Source organism: Balaenoptera borealis (assembly GCF_965194805.1).
Source record: "Balaenoptera borealis genome assembly, chromosome: 4".
Lineage (NCBI taxonomy): Eukaryota > Metazoa > Chordata > Mammalia > Artiodactyla > Balaenopteridae > Balaenoptera > Balaenoptera borealis.
In genome coordinates, this window is record NC_138861.1 from 52,882,798 (window position 1) to 52,898,663 (window position 15,866).

General features: G+C 37.1%; 1 protein-coding gene across 11 annotated transcripts in view; it reads left to right on the top strand.

Moving 5' to 3' along the window:
• TMEM150C (transmembrane protein 150C) overlaps positions 1-15,866 on the top strand; it is a 90,214-nt gene that overhangs the window by 58,617 nt on the left and 15,731 nt on the right. For all 11 annotated transcript variants that reach the window (XM_082389425.1, XM_082389419.1, XM_082389420.1 and 8 more), the window contains one exon: positions 14,531-14,620. In XM_082389425.1, the coding sequence (XP_082245551.1) occupies positions 14,541-14,620 (80 nt within the window). In that variant the 5' untranslated portion in view covers positions 14,531-14,540. The remainder of the gene's footprint in view (positions 1-14,530; positions 14,621-15,866) is intronic.

The following is a 15,866-nucleotide window of genomic DNA, read 5'->3' on the forward strand; positions in this document are numbered from 1 at the left end:
GGTATTTTATTCTTTTTGTTGCAGTGGTAAATGGGAGTGTTTCCTTAATTTCTCTTTCTGATTTTTCGTTGTTGGTGTATAGGAATGCCAGAGATTTCTGTGCATTAATTTTGTATCCTGAAACCTTACCAAATTCATTGATTAGTTCTAGTAGTTTTCTGGTGACATCTTTAGTATTTTCTATACTATGTATAGTATCATGTCATCGGCAAACAGTGACAATTTTACTTCTTCTTTTCCACTTTGTATTCCTTTTATTTCTTTTTCTTCTCTGATTGCTGTGGCTAGGACTTCCAAAACTATGTTGAATAAGAGTGGTGAGAATGGACATTCTTGTCTTGTTCCTGATCTTAGTGGAAATGCTTTCAGTTTTTCACCATTGAGTATGATGCGTGCTGTGGGTTTGTCATATATGGCCTTTATTATGTTGAGGTAGGTTCCCTCTATGCCCATTTTCTGGAGAGTTTTTATCATAAATGGTGTTGCATTTTGTCAAAAGCTTTTTCTGCATCTGTCGAGATTATCATATGGTTTTTATTACTTAATTTGTTAATGTGGTGTATCACATTGATTGATTTGCATATATTGAAGAATCCTTGCATCCCTCGGATAAATCCCACTTGATCATGGTGTACGATCCTTTTAATGTGCTGTTGGATTCTGTTTGCTCGTATTTTGTTCAGGATTTTTGCATCTATGTTCATCAGTGGTATTGGTCTATGATTTTCTTTTTTTGTGATATCTTTTTCTCGTTTTGGTATCAGGGTGATGGTGGCTTCACAGAATGAATTTGGGGGTGTTTCTCCCTCTGCAATTCTTTGGAAGAGTTTGAGAAGGATTGGTGTTAGCTCTTCTCTAAATGTCTGATAGAGTTTGCCTGTGAAGCCATCTTGTCCTGGGCTTTTGTTTGTTGGGAGATTTTTAATCATGGTTTCAATTTCATTACTTGTGATAAGTTTGTTTATATTTTCTAATTCTTCCTGGTTCAGTCTTGGAAAATTGTACCTTTCCAAGAATTTATCCATTTCTTCGTGGTTGTCCATTTTATTGGCATATAGTTATTTGTAGTAGTCTCTTACAATCCTTTGTATTTCTGCTGTGTCAGTTGTTATTTCTCCTTTTTCATTTCTAATTTTATTGATTTGTGTCCTCTCCCTTTTTTTCTTGATGAGTCTGGCTAAGGGTTTATCAATTTTGTTTATCTTCTCAAAGAACCAGCTTTTAGTTTTATTGATCTTTGCTACTGTTTTCTTTGTTTCTATTTCATTTACTTCTGCTCTGATCTTTGATTTCTTTCCTTCTACTGACTTTGGTTTTCTTTGTTCTTCTTTCTCTAGTTGTTTTAAGTGTAGGGTTAGATTGTTTATTTGAGATTTTTCTTGTTTCTTGAGGTGAGATTGTATTGCTATAAACTTTCCTCTTAGAACTGCTTTTGCTGTGTCCCATAGGTTTTGCATCGTCGTGTTTTCATTGTCATTTGTTTCTATGTATTTTTTTATTTCTTCCTTGATTTCTTCAGTGATCTCTTGGTTATTTAGTAACGCACTGTTTAGCATCCATGTATTTGTGTTTTTTACAGGTTTTTTTTCCTGTAATTGATTTCCAGTCTCATAGCGTTGTGGTCAGAAAAGATGCTTGATACAATTTCAATTTTCTTAATTTTTCTGAGGCTTGATTTGTGACCCAAGATGTGATCTATCCTGGAGAATGTTCCATGTGCACTTGAGAAGAAAGTGTATTCTGCCACTTTTGGGTGGAATGTTCTATAAATATCAATTAGATCTATCTGGTCTATTGTGTCATTTAAAGCTTGTGTTTCCTTATTTACTTTCATTTTGGATGATCTGTCCATTGGGGTAAGTGGGGTGTTAAAGTCCCCTACTATTATTGTGTTACTGTTGATTTCTCCTTTCATGGTTGTTAGCATTTGCCTTATGTATTAAGTGCTCCTATGTTGGGTGCATAAACATTTATAATTGTTATATCTTCTTCTTGGATTGATCCTTTGATCATTATGTAGTGTCCTTCTTTGTCTCTTGTAACAGTCTTTATTTTAAAATCTGTTTTATCTGATACAAGTCTTGCTATTCCAGCTTTCTTTTGATTTCCATTTGCATGGAATATCTTTTTACATCCCTTCACTTTCAGTCTGTAAGTGTCCCTAGGTCTGAAGTGGGTCTCTTGTAGGTAGCATATATATGGGTCTTGTTTTTGTATCCATTCAGCCAGTCTGTGTCTTTTGGTTGGGGCATTTAATCCATTTACATTCAAGGTTATTATCGTATATATGTTCCTATTACCATTTTCTTAATTATTTTGGGTTTGTTTTTGTGGGTCTTTTTCTTCTCTTGTGTTTCCCACCTAGAGAACTTTCTTTAGCATTTGTTGTAAAGCTGGTTTGGTGGTGCTGAATTTCTCTTAGCTTTTGTTTGTCTGAAAAGCTTTTGACTTCTCCATCAGATCTGAATGAGATCCTTGCTGGGTAGAGTAATCTTGGCTGTAGATTTTTTTCTTTCATCACTTTAAGTATATCCTGCCACTCCCTTCTGGCCTGCAGAGTTTCTGCTGAAAAATCAGCTGATAACCTTATGGGGATTCCTTTGTATGTTCTTTTTGGTTTTTCCCTTGCTGCTTTTAATATTTTTTCTTTGAATTTAATTTTTGTTAGTTTGATTAATATGTGTTTTTTTTCCTAGGGTTTATCCTGTATGGGACTCTCTGTGCTTCCTAGACTTGGGTGACTATTTCCTTTCCCATGTTAGGAAAGTTTTCAACTATAATCTCTTCAAATGTTTTCTCAGACCCTTTCTTTTTCTCTTCTTCTTCTGGGACCCCTATAATTTGAATGTTGGTGCATTTAGTGTTATCCCAGAGGTCTCTGAGATTTTCTTCAATTCTTTTCATTCTTTTTTCTTTATCCTGTTCCTTGGCAGTTATTTCCACCATTTTGTCTTCGAGCTCACTTATTCATTCTTCTGCTTCAGTTATTCTGTTATTGATCCCTTCTAGTGTATTTTTCATTTCAGTTATTGTGTTGTTCATCTCTGTTTGTTTGTTCTTTAGTTCTTCTAGATTTTTAAGTATCTTTTCATGTGCCTTTTGGCCTGTATGTCTTATTTGGAGAAATGTCTGTTTAGATCTTCTGTGACATTTTTCTTGTGTCTGTTCTTTTTTTTTTAAATTGTGGTAAAATATCATATAAAAGTTACCATTTTAAGTGTATAATTTAGTGGCATTAAGGACATTCACATTGTTTTGCAACCATCACCTTCATCCATCTCCAGAACTCTTCTCATCTTGCAAACTCTGTAGCCATTAAACACTAATTCCCTATCCCCTTTTCCCCCCAGCCCCTAACAACCACCATTCTACTTTCCAACTCAGTAAAGTTGATTACTCTAGGTACCTCATATAAGTGGAATCACACAGTATTTGTCCTTCTGTGACTGGCTTATTTCACCTAGCATTATGTCCTCAAAATGTCCATGTTGTATAATATGTCAGAATTTCCTTCCTCCTTAGGCTGAATAATACTCCATTGTATGTTTACACCACATTTTGTTTATCCATCCATTGATGGACACTGGTTGCTTCCACCTTTTAGCTACCTTGAAAAATACTGCTGTGAACATGGGTGTGCAAATATCTCTTGAGTCTCTGCTTTCAGTCCTTATGAGTGTGTATCCAGAAATGTGTTACTGGCCCGTATGGTAATCCTATGTTTAATTTTTTGAGGAACTACCACACTGTTTTCCATAGCAGCTGCCCTATTTTACATTCCTGCCAATACTACACAAGGGTTCCAGTTTCTCTCCATCCTCACCAACATTTGTTATTTTCTGGGGTTTTTTGGTTTTGGTTTTGATTTTGATAATAGACATCCTAATCAGTGTGATGTGGTGCACCTTTTTTTGATGATGTAAGTTTTTTAAATTATTTTTCTATTATGGTAAAATATATATAACGTAAAATGTACCATTTTAACCATTTTAAGTATACAATTCAGTGGCATTGATTAGATTGACAATGTTTTATAACCGTCACCACTCTATTTCTAAAATTCTTTCATCACCCCATGGATGAAGTTTTTAAAAGTGAATTTTAGACACTATGACAATTAATCCCCAAATACTTCAGTGTGCATCTCTAGAAAATAGATACCTTTTCCTATATAATACAATATTTTTATTGTAAGAGCCTTCACTCACATTCCATTGGACAGAACTTACACACAGGGCCACACTCACTTGAAAGGGAGGCTGCTAATTATAGTGTAGTTGAGCAGCCACTTGCCCAGTTATAATGGAAGAAGGGAGAGTGGATTTTGATGCTATACCAACCTACAGTAATAAAGCAATGAAGACTTAATTGGTTCACATTACAAGAAGTTTGGGAGCTGTTGATATCGGGAATTAAATACAGTGTCTAATGATATTATCAAGGAGTCAGTTCTTTCCATCTGCTACTCTGCCATCCTTAGTATTTTGGCTTTGGGTCCTTGTGTTTGTTGTCTCATGGTTACATGATGGCTGCCATAGCACTAGGTATCATACTTTCACAACAGCATCCCAAGTGGGAAAGGAGAAGAGTGGGCAGAAAAGAGGCTTTCCATTGTATCTCATTGGCCAGGTGCAAGGGAGTCTGGAAAGATATTTGTCTAAGGAAAATGAGATAGCTATGATTGGCTTATACTGGCCATGACTTATACTCTTGGGCTGAACACATTGCTGTCCTGGGTAAAACTAGATTCTGTTAGCTAAGAAAAAGAGGAGAAATGATTGTTGAGTTGGCAATTATATCTGCCATATGTGGGAAATATTTTTATTATTGAAGATATAAATGGACTCTGAGGAGGATCTCAGCATAGAAATTCTAAGAGGTTATTATTGAATTGAAATACTGGAAGAAGGGACTTCCTTCTGGGATTATTCCGTGAATGGTGTGAGGACAGTATGTTCCATCTATTTCTGAGAAAAAGAATCATTTGGGCCACTAGCGTGAATGGATCCCTATAAGTCATTTGTCAACTGAATGAAAGTGATTGATTTTAGAAATCAAGAGCCCATTGAAGAAAAACCAGTCACCATTCGTTCTACATAGAAACTATCATATTCTTTTGGAGATGGCAATATTTTAAAGAATTCCGTTATTAATTAATATATTGTTTCTTTCCAGTGCTCGTGGAAATTATTTTGGCTCAAAATTGACCTCCTAGCTTGAATAGTATTGTTTATATCTGTATGATTAAAGGAAGTCATATATTTTTATATGACACCAAGTCACTCAAGCTATCATGCTTTCCCAAACTTAGGATTTTGAAAGCAAAATTTTAACCATCAGCATATTGAGTTTGCTGTATTGCAGATCTCTATGCTGACTTACATCTGGGACCCTGTAAACATTTTAGGGATGAAACAAAACAAAACAAATAGTCCTTGTCATTACCATCTATAATTGTAATTGAATTACAAAATAACACACGCTCTCCACATTTGTCTATGATACACATGGAAAATAACTCGAGATTCCCAGAAGGTTAAAAAAAAATCAAGGATGCTCTTGGTCCATAGACAGTGCAACAATCCTGGTCATTAGTGGGTGACTCGTTAATCTTTCCTGCTCCATACCAGCTGGCTCTGGGAGCAGAATGAAAAATTGCTTCGGTAGAGAGCTTATTTCCTGATAAATTACAAAATTTTAAGAAAGATAACTGAAGACCCCGAAGATCACTTGCAGTGGCATATAGTTAAGACCTATTGAAAAGCCATCAAATGTTAGGCACTGTTATCAGAGCCTTAAATGTATTTTCAACCCTCATAAAAACCCGATGAGTAGGTACTATTATTGTTCCCACTTTACTGATGAAGAAACTGAGACACAGAGAGGACTGAACAACCGAGATCACACAACCACTATAGTAAGTGGCAGAGCTGGGATTCCAAGCCCTGGTAAGCTGGCTCCTGAGCCCATGAACTCTAGCTGCCTCTCACCACTACCCTAGGTTATACAAAATCCTTCCGATTCATAACAAGCAAATCGTTTCCAGCCCCAAAAGATATTATCTTAACTTTTGAGACATTTCACTGTCATAAGTAGTTTCTTATTAATAAAGTTTTAAAATCTGTAAATCAAGATGATCCAATGGGCTTTCCTTTTCCATTTGTGGCTTGGAGGAGTTTTACCACCACCTGAAAGAACGGAAAGTTTTTCTTCAAGGATTATCATTGGTAACAGTATGCTATATTCTTTGACTTGAGTAGCTTCATTAGATTATACTATAAGAATCATCTGCTTGGAATTTGGTGATTAAAATTATGAATATGTGACCTCAACTTTATCAAGACCCGTTCATGTAGTTGGAGTCAAATCACGTTTTTCAAATCACGTTCATGTAGTTGGAGTCTTGGGTGCTGAGCAAACGTGGGCTTAAATAACACTTTGTTTCTTTCCATGAGATTGTAAATTTTCAAATGACCAAGTGTTCTCTTGAGCATTAAAGCTAGAAGACTTACAGAGGAACAAAAGTGTCGACAGCAGAGCCACTGCAAACGTTTGATGGTTCATTTTTCTCTCTGAGGAAGAAGGAACGCTCAGGGAAGCAGGGAGCAGATCGAGATTTTCAGCCTTTGACTCTGAGTGCTCAGCAGTCCCCACTGTGCAGTCCCACTCCTACCACAGATTCCATGAAAGAGACTGAAGATTGCTCAAATTTTGAGAATGCTATTTACTGGAAGAAAAGAACATGCAAGAGAAATGTACAGGGGATTAGCAGTACTGGCATTCGAGGGGGATTTGACCATCTGGATAACAGCTTTGCAAATCATTTGGGTACATGACACCATTTGGAGGGGAGTCTTCCAAACTGAGTCTAAATGCCAGAACCCTTTCGAGAAGGTTTATGCAATTCTGGCTCTTTTCCTCCTTTTGTCAGAAACGCATTGGGTGACATTGTTCCAGATATAGTTTACCATTTGGGACATGGAAGCAATTATCCTAAGTTTTTTCCTATGAGGTATTATTGGAAGATCAATATCAATGGAGTAAATATTACACAAAAATTTTAAAAAGTATAATTCAGAATGCACAGATAAAACTATCTTAGGAGTATGGAGCAGTCCTTCCTTCTTCCCCTCTTTCTTTAAAAAGGCAAGGGAAAATGTATCCTCATAGCTGGTAGGTACCATGTTGATGCAGCTCAGGGAAAGAGTGGAACTTGTCCTTGCTTGGAAATATAAGTAAAGTTTGTGTGACACTTTCTACTGTGATAGGAAGCATTGGGCCAGTTTATTTTAATGGTGTCTGGAAGCATGGGAGAAAGAGAACCACCTCTCAGTTTTAACTTTTAATTCTTAGATAACATCGAGGCAATGAAGAGAGTTGATTGAATAGATCTATTCATTTTTTTCTTTTAGAAGTACTTCCAGTCAAACATCTGAACTTGTCAAGCCAGAACACCTTATGAACCAAACCAAATCAAACATTCATCTCCTGGCATCTCCAGAAATCCTCCTCCAGCACAGAAAGTAGAGAGCATATCAGTGTTTTTTCTATTGCAGGTTCTTTGGTTACATTATCAGCTGGGTATGCGCTAAGGAAAGACAAATAGATTATTTTGGACAAGAAAAGTATATGTAGCAGAGTCCCCTTCTTTGGTTAACACAGTCCCACCAGGGAGGGAGAAGGAAATAAAAGCATCAAGATATGTCAGATGGGGTATTGGTAGGTTAACAAAACCAGAAGCTGGTCCTGAAAGAGCGTTTTACTTTGATTTTCTGGTCTCCATGGTAACTCAAAGGTGGGTAGGGAGGTGAAGTAAGTAAGGGAACTTCCCCCATCTACACACATACACCTCACTGTTCTGTTCTTAACCTCATACTCATCAGTTGACAAAAGAACCTGGCATGGTAGGGTGTATTATGGCTTAAATATATGTTCTTCATTATAAGAATCTTCTTTACTACTTATTACTAAGTCAGAAGACTGACTTAGCTCATCACCTATTCCTGATCCTTGTTAAAGTGATTTATAAATGGTCTAGGGTCTAATCCAATTGAATAAGACAATAGAAATCTATTGTTTAAAAAGACATAACCAGATCACAGATTTAAATGTAAAATTATACATCTTTTAGGGAAAAAAATACAGGCGGAAATCTTCGATATTAAGGGCTAGGCAAAGAGTTCTTAGGCTTGACATCAAAATCATGATCCACAAGAGGAAAACTTGGTAAGTTAGAACTCATCAAAATTTAAAAAGACAGTCTTTTAAACAAATAGTTCTGGATACTATCAAGAAACCAGAAAATAGGGAATTCCCTGGTGGTCCAGTGGTTAGGACCCCACGCTTTCACTGCCAAAGGCCCGGGTTCAATCCCTGGTCAGGGAACTAACATTCCGCAAGCTGCACAATGTGGCCAAATAAATAAATAAATAAATAAATAAATAAATAAATAAATAAAATCTGACACAATCCCTGTTTAAATAAAAAAGAAAAAAAAGAAACCAGAAAATAAAAAGTGTTGGTGAGGATGTAGAGAAACTGGAACCCTTGTACATCACTGGTGGGAATGTAAAATGGTGTGGCTACCATGGGGGTTCCTCAAAAAATTAAACATAAAATTACCATGTGACCACCAAGTACCAGCAATTTAATTCCTAGGTATATACCCAAAAGAACTGAAAGCAGGGACATGAATAGATATTTGTGTATGCTATATATATGTTTATAGCAGTATTATTCACAATAGCCAAAAGGTGGAAACAACCCAAGTGTCCATTTACAGATAAATGGGTAAACAAAATATGGCATATACATACAGTGTTATATTACCCACTACAGAAGAGAAAACCTGCAGGCCACAACTAGAGAGAAGCCCGCGCACTGCAAAGAAAGATCCTGCATGCCTCAACAAATGTCCCGCGTGCCGCAGCTAAGACCCAACACAGCCAAAAATAAATTAAATAAATACATAATAAATAAATAAAGAAAGAAAAGAAAAGAAATAAAGTTCTGATACATGCTACATCATGGTTGAACCTCAAGAACTTTATAATAAATGAAATAAGCCAGACACAGAAAGACAAATACTGTATGATTCCACTTACATGAGGTAGCTAGAGTAGGCAAAATCATAGAAATAGAGAGTAGAATGGTGGATACCAGGGGCTGGGGGAGGAGGGAATAGAGTTATTGTTTAATGGGTATAGAGTTTCAGTTCGAGAAGATGAAAAGGTTCTGGAGATGAATAGTGGTGATGGTTGCACAACAATATGAAGGTACTTAATGCCACTGAATTGTACACTTAAAATGGTTAAAATGGTAAAAATTTTACGTTATGTATATTTTATCACACATACACAAAAATAATTTTTAAAAAGACCCTGTATAAGAGGATAGAGATGCTACAGACTTGAAGAAAATAATTTGCAAACTACATGTCCAAAAACAGACTAGTATCTAGAATATATGAAGAAATCTCAGACTGTTTTTTTATTCTCAACTGTAAAAAAAAAAAAAAAGCAATCCAAGTTGAAAATGGGTAAAAGACAAGAATAGACCTTTCACTGAAGAGAGCATACAGATGGCAAATAAGCACAGGAAAAGATGTTCAATATCACTAGCCACCAGGGAAATGCAAATTAAAACCACAATGAGATATCATTATATGACTATCAGAATGGCTAACATAAAAAATTGTGATAGCACCAATCAACACCGATTATTTAATGATAACACCAAATAGTGATATCGATAGTGATAATGATGTGAAGAAACTGCATCAATCATACATTGCTGGTAGGAAAATAAAATGGTACAGCTGCTCTGGAAACAGTTTGACCGAGTCTTTAAAAACTAAACATGTATTAGCTTTGCGCAGTGGCAGTATTGTAGCCAATGAGGTTTATCCAAGGCGTGATTATTGCTAACTGAAAACTTTTCCCAATACCCCACCATAACGACTTGAAATATAGTCCTCAATGGCAATTTTTGACAGTCTCTATGGAGATTGAATAAAAAAAGAAAAAAACTAAACATGCATTAGCAAATGACCCAGCAATTGCAATCTTGGGTGTTTATTCCAGAGAAATAAAAACTTATGTTCCGGAACTTCCCTGGTGGCGCAGTGGTTAAGAATCCGCCTGCCAATGCAGGGGACACAGGTTCGATCCCTGGTCCAGGAAGATCCCACATGCCGTGGAGAAACGAGGCCCGTGCGCCACAACTACTGAGCCTGCGCTCTAGAGCCCGCGAGCCACAACTACTGAGCCCACGCACAGCAGCTATTAAAGCCCACGCGCCTAGAGCCTGTGCTCCACAACAAGAGAAGCCCCTGCTCGCCACAACTAGAGAAAGCCCGCACGCAGCAGCGGAGACCCAACGCAGCCTAAATAAATAAATAAATAGATAAATATTTTAAAAATAACAATATCAATTAAAAAAAACTTATGTTCCCACAAAAACATGTACACTAATGTTCATAGCTTCTTGATTTGTAAGGCCAAAATCTTGAAACAAACTAGATATCTCGTAAGAGGTAAATCAACACACTTGGTCTGTCCATACCATGGAATACTACCCAACAATGAAAGGTACCAAACTATTGATCAACACAAACCTTAGATGGTCTCCAGGGAATTATGATGAGTGAAAAAAGTCAATCCTAAAGGTTGCATACTACATGATTCCATTTGTATATCATTCTTGAAATGGTAAAATTATAGAAATGGAGAACAGATTAATGGATGCTAGAGATCATTAAGGAGGGTGCAGGAGAGGTAAGTGGGTGTGGTTATAAAAGGGCAACATTAGGGATCTTTGAGGTGTTGGAACTGTCCTGTACCTTGACTGTAGTGGTGGCCACATGAATCTACACATGTAGTAAAATTGCATAAACTCGGGCTTCCCTGGTGGCACAGTGGTTGAGAATCTGCCTGCCAATGCAGGGGACACGGGTTCGAACACTGGTCTGGGAAGATCCCACATGCCGCGGAGCAACTAGGCCCGTGAGCCACAACTACTGAGCCTGCGTGTCTGGAGCCTGTGCTCCGCAACAAGAGAGGCCGCGATAGTGAGAGGCCCGCGCACCGTGATGAAGAGTGGCCCCCACTTGCCGCAACTAGAGAAAGCCCTCGCACAGAAACTTAGACCCACCACAGCCAAAAATAAATATAAAAATAAATAAATAAAATAAATAAATAAAAGACAACTCAAATACTACCTCCTCAGTGAAGACTTCTGAGATCTTTTAAAAAAAATTAAAAAAATTTAAAAAAAAAATTGCATAAACTAAATACACGTGCACACACACACACACACACACACACACACAGAGAAAGGAGAGCATGTAAAGCTGGTGGAATCTGAATAAAGTGAAAGGATTATATCAATGTCAGTATCTTGGTGTTGACATTGTACTGTGGTTATACAGGATGGGAAGACAGAGTGAAAGATGTACAGGATCTCTCTGTTTTCTTTCTTACAACTGCCCATGAATTTGCAGTTTTCTCTAAGGGAAAAAAAAAAAAAGCATAACCAATGTAAACTTCCAGAAGAAGCACCAAAGTAGTTCCATTAGAAGCTAAATAATACAATTATCCATAGACTTATTCTTATCACCTCCCAAGGCATCCTTTTGGGTTAAAAAAGGGAAATTTCATCTATCATTAGGCAAGGGATACAGTATGGTTTTCTCATAATTTGGGTATAAAGTTTCCCTATAGAATTAAACTAGTAAAAATAAAACAATTTAGGAGAGTAGCCATTAGCCACCTTAGCTGCTTCCAAAACAAAATAAGAAAAGCAATGCATACTTAATGATAACCAGAGGGTAGAAACTTAAGAAGGTGGGCCTTCAATATACGTGTAAGAAAAAGGTATTAATTAATTTTTTGGAGAGTCATCTGAAGAAAGAAACTATTATTAATACTATCAGGAAGGGAGTCTGCCTTGTTCTAGAAAAGCAGGAGCCCAGAGAAGAAAGTGTTAAGCTGTCGTGAGGCCCTGCCCTTGTCCTAACAGGTATATTGATCTGCTTGGCAGTTAGAGTTGGCAGGGACGCCACTTACAGAACATGTATTTATGTGTGAGGTACTTTACCTGCCTTGTCAGTAATCCTCAGCACAACTCTACAAAATAGAAGTTATCTCCATCATTAAACTAAGGCTTAAGAGATGAAATAACTTGCCAGAGATCACACAGCTAGTGAGTCTCAGAACTGGGCTTCAGTCCTATGCCTGGCCATACCATTTCCAGTCCTCCATACTGCCTCTCTGTAAAGGAAATTAGCACACAAAGCTATTGTGCTTGATGCCTTGGTCTTAGAATTATCTCATTAACTCTCTTCACTCTAATTTCCTGCTTCAAAATTTTGATTTTCCATATAGACATTCCTTAAAAGGGAAGCCCATGTGAATATTTAACCTTTTGGCAGTTGTGTTTTTCACTGTATATCAGTAAGTTGACACTGTGATTTACTCACCAGCCTAGTGTGAAAATGGTTCATAGGCATGAGTTCTTCTGCAGCTGATTACTCTGGGTATATGGGAGCATTCTGTTACTGTAAAAATAGAAGATGCTGAACTTGGGTTAACTTCCAAGGTACCACCACCCTGTGAGGCCTCAGTCTTTGATGCCCTTCTCCCTCAGAATTCAGTCTTCATGCGGCAAGATGGGGAAATGGTGTTGCTGATTTAAGTAACTGGCTCAGGCTTACGGAGTCAGTTACAGGCAAAGCGAAAGTTGAGAACTAGGTCCCCTAACTCTTACTCCACTGGAACCCTTTTGGCTGTACTCATCTTGTCAGAGCGCCCTATTTCAGGGGCAGATCCAGAAAAATTGGTTTACATGCTCAGTGAACATCCCTATTTTCTGTACTCCCTCTGCATCTTGGCTACTGGTGGAATTATTTTTGTTAGCATTATTGATAGCTCTATTATGAGCCCACAATTTTCTGGACATAAATAAATGAATAGACACTGAAAAGTCATATTGTATATGTTTAAAATGTTCATCATTTTCGACATCGTATAAACTGGGCAGCCGTGCACCACTGGCTCAGATAATAGCTTTTATATATTGCATAGACTATTACATATAAAGAGTTATACTCATTAGACCTCAGTATTTCCACCGCCCGGTATAGTACCTGGCACAAGTAGGTTGTCAATACCTGTGAACTGGATCAGATTGGATTAGACTGAATTAAATTGACTGGAAGTGGTTCTAATGTGTTTTGACTCCTAGATCCTGTAATTTATTTAACACCCCTACCCAAGTAGGTGTTTACACTACAGCATGTCTGTTCAAAGACACATTATTAGGTCCAGTTGTCTGTCCCCTGATCTGAAAGATCTACCTGATCAGGTAGGTCAGTTCTGGGAACTAAGACCTTCCTGAGACCTCGCAGATTACCAGCCTGGAAGGGAAGGCTGTGTTCTCTCTCTGTTCTCAACACTCGGAAGGGCCAGGGAGTCTCAGCACATGATAGCAGATATTGCAGAGGTGCTCAGAAATGTGGCAGCGCTGGTTCAAACCCAGTAAGAGACTTTTTTTGCAGTTAATTGTAAAACCCCAAATAATGAGCAGTGATATTTCCTTAGAGGTGCCATTTAATCACTTTACCCTTCTCTTTGTCAGGTCACCTGCGGAAGTCACTAGGGCACTTTATTTTCTTGAAACAGGTTTTTTCTTTTGCCTTAAGGATTGTTGGATCCAGAGTCTCAAATAGATTTTGTCTGATGGCTTTGGGCAAAGAAGGAAAGTGATAATTAGTTGTTTCTTTCTGTTCTGTACCAATAACTTTTCACAGACACTTCTGAAGCGTCTGGTTTTCACTTCATTTTTGTGGAGAACTTTTTATTCATATGTTTTCCTTTTAAAATATAGTATACAAAATGCCTGACATCTGTATCCTTTTTGATTGTGTTGGTTGGAGCGAATTTAAAGTTATACACAATACATTGTTTTCTAGAGCATTCGTCTTTAGAGTCTTCTGAGATTGTTGCTTGATAACATGTCATGAGGAAAGTTCAGATTTCCAAAGTATTTGTCATTTCTTCCTGCGCTGCTAATTTGTTTAGTAACCATTTGTTTCTCACACTCTTGTCTGCCAAGCTGTAGACATAGGTACATGCCAGATCCATGGATCCATAATCCATAAATGTTAATAATAGCACTAAAAGTAGGTTGGAGTATGCCTTTGATATCTAGCTTTTCTCCTGAAAGTCCTAAACCAAACTCTCTGGCCTTTTCTTAAATACACTGATGCTTGTATAATGATACACGTCTTCAGGAGAAAGTTTCCATCAGTTCTCAACTAATACTCTGGAATATTTAAACTAATGATAGAAAACAGTCTTCCATGTTGCTTCCTCAAGGGATTTCCTACCTGTGTAGGTAACAGTAATGACACTGATTTGAATCACGGATTCATAAAATACACTTTTTTAGGTTAAAGTAAACTTCCATTCCATCTTGAAAGAGTGAGATCAATTTTTGCCTTGGTTATTAACACCTGTTCATTTTATTTCAGGGGTACAGGCATGGATGGGAAGAAATGCAGCATATGGATGTTTTTACCCCTTGTATTTACCTTGTTTACTTCAGCTGGATTGTGGATAGTGTGAGTATTCACTTATTTAAGGACTCAGGTGCAATGTAGATAAAAATGTCAAGTGTTGATAGTATGGTTGCCCCTTTGTGTCTGCAGTCTGCACATCCTTGGAGTCAACCAACTGCAGATCAAAATTATTCGGGAAAAAAAAAATTCCAGAAAGTTCCAAAAGGCAAAACTTGAATTTGCTGCTCACTGGCAACTATTTACATAGCATTTACATTGTATTTACAACTATTTATATTTTATTAGGTATCATAAATAACTTAGAGATGAAAGTATACAGGAGGATGTGCGTAGGTTACAGTTGACCCTTGAACAACAGGAGTTTGAACTGCGAGGGCCCACTTATATGTGGATTTTTTTCAATAAATACTACAGTACTATATGGTCCATGGTTGGTTGAGTTTGAGGATATGGACCCTTGGATGTGCAGCTGACTATAGGACTTGATTACCCACAGAATCTGGTGTCCACTGCTGGTCCTGGGACCAATCCCCCACAGATACAGAGGGACAACTGTTCATATTCATATGAATGTATTTGTAAATACTTTAAAATAATGTTTACTAGTTCAATCATGCTAAATTCCCCATTTCTCTTCCCTTCTTGTTTCACCCAAAGTAAATAATAAGAGCAAGTAATAAATTATGCAAAGCAGACGGTGAAGAATACTGGTGATGTGGACTCATTATTTGCAAGATTTGCTAATTTGACACTAACATGCTATAAAGATTCCATTCACAGCCCCGTTCATAGTCCAGTTTTTTGGTGTGTGTGACTGGGTCTGGTACGTTTATAAAATGGGTATCATTACATTAGAAGTCTTGCTTATCACAAAACATTCCCACACTTGCTTATTTCAAGTACTGTTTACTTCTAGAAAATTATTTTATTTCCTTGCAGTTCATTAAGAAAGGTGGACACGTATTCCTGAGAAATTAAAAACTTTGAATCCTAATTTTAGTTTGCCCAAAGTTGTATAGTCTTATTTCTTTGTTTCCCAGTTTCCAGATTATAATGATTACCATTATTTAATTGCCATTAATTTTCTTTTGAAAATTAAAGAAATACTATTAATGACATTTACGGTTCAGAGGGCTAGGTGAGCTATAGGTAAAGCATTGTAGTAAAACAACATTTTCCCAGTTAGAAAAAAATGAATATGATTTAATGTGGTTAGTCCAATAAAACTGGGAAACAAATGATTCTTGGGTTTTTTTTACATTACTTTTATACATTTTTTTGTTTTTTC